The following is an 8372-nucleotide window of genomic DNA, read 5'->3' on the forward strand; positions in this document are numbered from 1 at the left end:
TAATTATTTCCTTTTACCATTTTTCATGAGTAAAAATTATTTTCATTAGTTTGCCAATAAAATTATATTCATTTAAATAAAACATGCATATTCTATAATATAAGCAAGAACATAAATAAATATGCAAATAAAATACAACTTTGATATTAAAATTATGTAACAAATATTTGATATGCACTTTTATTATGAATTTTACATTACTTGTTACATGTTAAGTATTACAATATTATCAAATACAGGTACAAAAATAAAACATTTAAAGCTATATATTTTGATCTATAATAATTCTGAAAATGGGAAAGGAAAATCTCTTTATTATATACATGAACGGTATACCTGTTAAATCTAAATTACCTAACAATTTAAGAATAACAATAATATGTACCACGTACATATCAATCATAAACCAGAGGTATTGGATTTAAAATAATATCCGTCTATCAATATAAATAAAAGTACGTACAAACGAACGAATCAATAACATAACAAATTATAATATGATGAAAAATAAAATACATAAAAATAACCAATATAGCGACAAATTCATAATTTGCAAAAATATATATAAATTATTACTCTTTCACGTGTATAAATAAAATTAGTTTTTTCTATTTAATATCGACTACTACAAACAACTATTTTATAATTGTAACCTAACTGTATAAAAATAAAATATCCAAGAAGGTAATGTCAAAACATAAATATTAAATATAAATATAAAATTTCAATAATCTAATTCAATGTCATGAATTAAATTGAGGAACTTAAATGAGACTAACATTACGAAATATTCCGCCTTAGTGATCTAAAAATGATGAAAAATTTCATTCAATTATCCGTGAAACGTTTTTATAAATCATCTACAAATTACACTTACCATGTGTGTTTTTTTACATGATTCTTGTAGGCACCAAATTTTCTATAACTTTTGTTACACACGCTACAAGTGAATGTTGTCGAACAATTGCGATTATGACGAACATGATGCGCTACTTTTAAATGATGAATTAATGATGATTTATGTCTAAAAGCAGAATAAAATTTTTTAGGCAATGAAGCTAATAAATGTTAAAGGCTTATACATAAAAAATTTTAATATCCTAAGCTTCTCTTGTTACCTATACTTCCTCATACACATGTTGCATTCGAAAGGATCGTTCACGCGACGGCAATGAATGAGATGCCTATTGAAATGATATTTTCGATTGAAAAGCCTACCACAACTTTCACAAAGTATTATGTACATACCTGAAAAGAAATTCAATGACAAACGCTATACGTTATCGTGGATAAAATAGTACATTTACCTCCATGTGCTGCCGTTTGATGCATTGCCATCGTACGTGTGTTTGAAAACGTTAGTGGACATAGTAAGCATTGAAACCTGCAAGCATAGTTCACATTTTATTAATCGTAAAATTATGAAAAAGAGCAAAAAATTAGAATATATCTCGTACTACAAAAATTTCATTTACAAAATATATTGTTAGAAATCATTTTTTATGTTACATAGATATAATATAAAGAATTAACTTACTCATTCTTGTTTGTATTATGTTCATCATTGTCTTCAATTTGTTCTGTGCCTGTGACGTATAAATCTTCCATAGGTATACTATACTCATCTTGTTGTTTCATATATGTACTTTGTTTAAACATTTCTTCTTCTATGTCTTCTCCATTTTCATAACTTTCTGTTAATGATGCATTGGTATCATTTATGATTTGAAAACAACTTTCAGTTTCAGATAATGATGCATCGTTGCTTAAATATGTATTATATTTAGAAATATCCAAATGTGAACTATTTAATTCAGTCTGTGAAACTTCATTAAAAGTTTCTGTTAATACTTTATTTTTTGCAAAAGCACTGGTTCCACTAGTTGCAATCCAGTTTGAAACACAATCATCAAAGCAATAATCACAACAGGAATTAGATGAACACTTTGATTTTTTATCACTGAATAATGACAGAGTTTCACTAGGATATTCTGAAAACATTACAGATTTTCTTGTTAAACTATCTTTTTCAATCTGCTCGTTATCTATTAAAGACCACTGTACTGCTGTTTCACATGTATCAACTTCATTGTCATTTATGTCACATTCCTCACAATTATTACTATTATGTTTTGTATTTAATGAATTACAAATTTTGTCAGAGTTCATCACATACCATGTGAAGCAATCTGAATTATTATTATTATAAATTTCATAATTAAATTTATTAAATATTTCATTGCTTGAGAAATCAATTGTATCTTGTAAATCATTTGACTCAATTTCTTGCAAAAATGGGAAAAGCTGACATTCAGAAGTCCAATCATTTTGAGACATGGAAGATAAATGATCTTCTTCGTTTTTAAGAACAGGAATTGCTTGTTTTTTATTTTGTTTCTTAATGTAACGTTTTAACTTCTTCTTTTGTGCAGAATTTTCTAATTTTGTTGATATACAGAAGTCTTTGTCTGACATTTTTTTCTTGTCATCAACAAAGGAACAAATACTCCAATTAGGTAAATCATGCCAAATATCTACGAAGCTAAACTCTTGTTTTCTCCTCCTTGATACCTGTTTATGTTCAGTTTGTTTCTTAACTAATGTGTTTTCATTAAAAGTATGCTCTGGTACTGTATTAGGAACAAACAAAACCGGTACATGTTCTGTGTTTGTTACATCTTTCAAAGAGTAATTTAATTTTGTTACATCTGTTTTAGAAAACCTGTGTGATCTTGAACTACTTTTTAAAATATTAGGAATTGTACGAGATGTTTTATTTAACATTGATACATATTGTTTTATAGCAGTATTATAATGTATATTAGTAGATTCAAAATTATTTAATATTACAAAATTTCTTTCTTCTTTAGTCATAATTCCTTTATATTGTTAAGTATTTATTCATTGTAGATGTGACAAAATTATTCATTTCTACAATTATTTTGATTATAATTCTTCATATGTACCAATTAATTCTCTAATTTCTAAATTACACTGTTTATTATGAATATACTGGAATAAAATATTTTATATATTTCATAATAGGAAATTATTAAAAAATTGACTATTACTGTTATATTTTAGTTTACAATTATAATATAAATAAGCCAATTATTGTATACAAAGCTTACCTAACTTTTCTCACAAGAATTCAAGTAGATTTTTAACACTTATCACTGAATAAACACTCGCTTTTTAAACATTTTCATACCGATTATTATAATATAAAGATAAAAATTAAATAATAAATATAAAATTAAAAAAATTTGTATTTCAAGATTTTATCACACAGTACTAAACTGAGACGAGATGAGCGATAAAAACTAAACTGCGTTTTACGAAATCATATTACGAACTACAATACGAATAGTGCGGAGAATGCTGAGATAAGGTACGAAATTCGAGAAGTCCTTGAGCGACAAAATGTAAACATCCTTAAAAAACTTCAACTATGGCCCTGTGCGGACGAATAGTGACAGATTGTAATGATTCCATACACAATAAAACATCTAATAGTGACAAAAATATAAATTGTGTACAGTTAAGCTGCATAATGTTACCGGTGCAAAATAATAATGTCGACATTACTCTTTTGTTTCAGGTCGTGATCGAACTTATATTTTAATCTATAGTTGCATTGTGTTTAATAATTTTCAATTAATATCTTTTGTTTCTTTCATTTTTACTACAGTTATATAAATTTACCAAAATTTATTGGAAAAACAGAAGTATCGAGATATTAAAGTTTAATGTAATAATGAACAGAACAAAAATGCTTTATATATTGGAAACGACAATTGTAAGTTAATATAAATTCATAATTATATAATATTAATTTTTAAAAAATTAAGTAAAATAGATACTTTATTTGAAAAATCAAGTGTATAAATAAGGTTATATTTTATGTTTAGATTGTGCATATTGTATTCTATGGCAGTAATGATCATTTTATAAAAATATAATATAGAAATGTAGAAAATATGGTAGAAATCATAATTTTTAAACTAATAACGTGAGAATAAAATATTTTATTGCGACAATACGATTGTTATTTATAATGATAAAATTTCATGAATAACAAAAAGTGATTTGTGTGTTATAAAATATATATAATATTAAATAAATAAAATGTTCTGTTTTTTAATTTAAATATTAGTTCAGGTCCTGTAAATAATTAACAAAAACAAAATTACCAATCATTACTGTCAGCATCATTCTCATTTTGATGCCTCAAAGTAGAAAATAATACGTCTCTGATTTTTGGCTTTGGATCTTTGGTAATTTTTGTTGGTATAGCTTCTGTCTGCCCCAACATCCATTCTAGTTCTATGATAACATAATAGTTCATATCAATATTGATGAAATTGAGAAAAATGATTAGAATACTCTTTCCATTAAATATGTAATTCTATGTATGTACCTTCTTCAGTTAATTTCATGCCTCTTAATTCGATTGGTCCAATAATTTGTTTCACCATATTTCCATTGTGATAGATAAAAATGGTAGGAAGATTGTTATCTGGCCAATTAGGAATGCAAGTAGTCGAAATACTTTTTAAAAATTTTGTTGCAGGAAACTTTCTTGCTAAGCTAGCTAAATATTGATTTATTAATGTGCATAGTGGAATGCTGAAACAAAAATAATCTTTTTAAAAATTACAAGAGTTTTCCTATATTTAATTTTTCTAAATATAATTTTAGAGTACCCAGATTTATACAAGTGAAGTATAACCCAAATATCTTCCCCTGCATTATTCACTTCTTGAACATAATCCTTTGCTGTTATTTCTTTAACTTCTCCATATTTCGATTTGTTAGCTAATTCTTTCATTTCTGCTATTCTTTTCCTCCGATATTCCAATAGAATTCTTTCATCTTCTTCATCTTCTAATTCATCTAATTCATCCAGTGTTTTGCTTTCTAAATCACTTGTAGCTATAAGAAATAGCAAATATCTATATTAATTATATTTAATTTAAAAGTATAATTCAATTGTTAATTAATATAGGATAAAAAAGAAAGTATTTAATTACTACGCCCAGTTTTTTCATTTATTGTATTTTCCACGATATCAACTATTTGGTCCTCTGTGACTTCCTTTGGCTTCTCAGGAATAATACCTTTGCTTCTGAGAATATCATTCCACTGAGTGTCTTCATTTGGATCTTGCTGTGTCAGTGAAACACACGTTATACTACTTTGTATAATACAAACTAATTTAAATAATGATATAAAATTCTCTATACTTGATTCTAAATTATTTAGACGAGTACAACTATATTTAACGTCATATTTTATTTTTCCCCTGTAATATTTATCATCCCTTATTTGATATCAAAAATGTTCATTCTAACATAACCTCTAATAATAATGATTCTTGTTTACTTACCATGGTGTAAGATTTTTCTTACAAACTTATTTCGTGTATAGAAAAAATAATTTACACTATAAAAATTGATCGTTTTATAAATTTAATAATTTCAAGTGACAAAATTTGTTTCTAATATGTGCGTGGCTATGACCAACAGCTGATCACGTTTCACTATAATGAAATACGCTACACAGCTGTATGTCTGCTCTTGGTTTACGTGCATTTATGGTATCATCAATGACGCATTCACATTCGAATCTCATTCTATTTAAAAACCATGCTATTAGTTAGTGGCGCCTCTGATGGCCACACTAAAGTTCCAAAATGTAGTTCCAATATGAAATGTATTTTTTTACCCAGATCGATAAATTAATTTTTAAATAAATCTAAGAACTTGTATATTTTATTACCATTATAAATGAAACACAGGGAAATAAAACAGGGACATAACCGAGGGAAAAGGTTAGAATAGGAAAGAATAAAACGTATATTTTGCTGTCCTGTGATTGCTAATAAATAACGAATAATGATAAATTCGATGTCATTTCGTTACAAACGATACTTATATGGGATACAATACTTATTACGTATTTACGCGTATACTCATTGACTGTATACGTAGTCGGCTGTAATCAGGGAAACCGGTTGATCGTGCAGCTGTGCTGGACCACGGCCATGTTTTGTGTCCCGCACCAAATACCTAAAACCAGTTTTGGGCATCACCTCGATAATATTTATAGGCATATGGAATGATAATTTCTGTCCGTAACGGTACAACCTTAATATCAAGCTGTTCTCTCACATTCAGATTTATGCAGATTAGATCATCCTCCATTTATATTTCTCCTTTTATCCTCTTTCCTATTTTTTAGGTTAAATTTTACGCAAAATTTCGAGTAGCTATTCGATACAAAGTAACCGAGGCTCATTTAAATTTCAAATAAACGTAAATGAAAAGAAACGACCCATCTTGCGTAAACATATCATTTTGATCACTTTTATTTCATTTCAAGGAGAAGAGCATAATAGCTTACGTAACGTTTATAGTCAATAAAAGCATACAATATTCCGATTAAGAGCATACATAGTATTTATCGCAAATTCTCGACGTCATCGACTCTTCGTTTAATATTCAAAGACGAGTCGAATTTCACGGGAATGAATAAGAGAAGGCAAAGACATCGCGAGCCTTGCTTGCCAGAAAGAACGCGGATTAATTTTGCAAGCATCGGATGTAAAGCTTAACGCACATGTAACACCGCGAAACGCTCAATCCGTTTTCACGGTGCTTTCACGTCGCGTGCATACCTTTGTGTGGAACGGCCTTTGTTACCGGACCGCATAAAAGAAATGCGTTTCCTCAACGGCGGCAGGCAAATTGCAGAAAATGTGTACCCGCGATCCCTGACGGATGAAAGTGGTCACGTGTTCTTTCGTTAAAGCATGAAAAAGAAATTGATAAATCGATCGCGGAAATCCTGCTTAATCCCATTAAGATCTCTTTAATTGGAAAAGTATACGTAGTTGGTACCGCTAGATCACTATCTCGTAATTAAATATATACCAATTTAAAAATTATCGTATCGAATTAATCTTAGAATTATGCATACATTTTTTTCTACAATTTAAAGTGTATAATTCAGTGGCATTTTCCTAATTAATTTTAATCTTTCACAACAGATCTTCCACGACTGGTCAAACGATGATATTGGCGAAAGAAAAAGATAGAAGCTAGGGAATTTCAGGAGAAATAAAATACGAAGAGCTACCAAGAATTTTTAACGAAAAGTTTAGAAAAGATTGTTCAAATCGTGGTAAGTTTAATTTCAAATAGCATTTCTCTGATTTTTTTCAGTTAAATTTATTCCCGAATCTTTTCAGGTGTTCCGAGGTCGGTTAAAGGATTGTTTGGAAATTCAGATATGAATTTGTATGGTTGTACCAGATAGGATCATCCATTCGTGCAAAAATGAAATTCTCTAAAAGATTTATCTAGGAAATTGACGCAACAGAAACAACAGCAGGAAAACACTGACCAAAGGTTCCCTCGCGTGAATGTATATTGCACGCATCGTCTGTCGTTATTGTTTTCCATTGTTGCGCTCTCTTTTTCGAAAGCATTGTTTGCCGAAGCACTCGTGTTTCCGGTTGCGTGCTAGATTAGAATTTAACCCTGTATTTAGGCGTGTACAGCCCGATTCACTGGAATCTCTGTCATTTCTGCGCGCTTGTGTGTCGCGCTGGCGTTAGGGCAATTGTCGCAGACAAAGCATCAGAAACGATGTAACAATTCAGTAGGATGTAACTATCGTTCCGTTCGTATTTCTATTCATTCATAGCATTTGAAACGCAAGAATGTCATTCATACGATTCCCGATATTCGTCAAATCGCAATCCATTATAATCAATCTGTACTAGAAAAAAGATGGCGTCCGTACGATTCATTCATCTCACGACGATGACGATGACGATGTCGAGGATTTTTATGAAAGAATATTTCGCAATTTTTCACCTGTATTCGTTTATCGAACTTCGTCGAATATCATCGTGAATATATGTATTATAAACTGTAAGAACATTGTACTCGTAAAGGTATAAATGTCTCGCGTGCATTGTCTGGCCACGGTTCATCCGTCGATGTACCACAATCTCGTGGTCAGCTCCTTCGTTGTGTCGATACCTTCTTGCGGTTAGGTATCCATGCTTCTCTGACCTTCTTTCCTCGAATTACGGAGTGAAGATCGAGCTTGCCAATTCTCGAGGCGTGTTGAAAATGGCAAAATGGTCGCTGCGAGTCAAATCCATGGGCACACGTAATAGGCAATTTATACTTTCGTTAGCGTTTGGCATCGGCAGAATTTACGTGTACACGAAATGAAATTGCACCACCCGTTGTACATCGCGTACATATAATACCGCCAGAAGATTATCACGTACAAGGGAACTCGAAAACAAGTTGAAGGGAAGTCATAGAAATTCCTGCTTCGACTGCTATCCTTGG

General features: G+C 29.9%; 2 protein-coding genes across 2 annotated transcripts; both read right to left on the bottom strand.

The window, feature by feature from the left end:
• Nucleotides 1–724: 724 nt before the first annotated feature.
• LOC108546807 (uncharacterized) lies at nt 725–2874 on the bottom strand. The gene is made up of 5 exons (XM_017899065.1): nt 1538–2874; nt 1308–1384; nt 1119–1248; nt 895–1024; nt 725–805 (listed from the first exon to the last, which is right to left on the bottom strand). Exons 1-5 carry the CDS (start codon nt 2872–2874, stop codon nt 725–727), a joined length of 1755 nt encoding a protein of 584 aa, XP_017754554.1.
• Nucleotides 2875–4164: 1290 nt separating this feature from the next.
• Nucleotides 4165–5547, bottom strand: viaf (viral IAP-associated factor). Its single transcript, XM_017899072.1, has 5 exons — nt 5390–5547; nt 5034–5169; nt 4707–4935; nt 4421–4629; nt 4165–4326 (listed from the first exon to the last, which is right to left on the bottom strand). The coding sequence occupies exons 1-5, from the start codon at nt 5390–5392 to the stop codon at nt 4190–4192; spliced, it is 714 nt and encodes a 237-aa protein (XP_017754561.1). The 5' UTR covers nt 5393–5547; the 3' UTR covers nt 4165–4189.
• Between the last annotated feature and the right edge of the window lie 2825 nt (nt 5548–8372).

Source organism: Eufriesea mexicana, unplaced genomic scaffold, assembly GCF_001483705.2.
Source record: "Eufriesea mexicana isolate 0111107269 unplaced genomic scaffold, ASM148370v2 scaffold794, whole genome shotgun sequence".
Classification (NCBI taxonomy): Eukaryota; Metazoa; Arthropoda; class Insecta; order Hymenoptera; family Apidae; genus Eufriesea; species Eufriesea mexicana.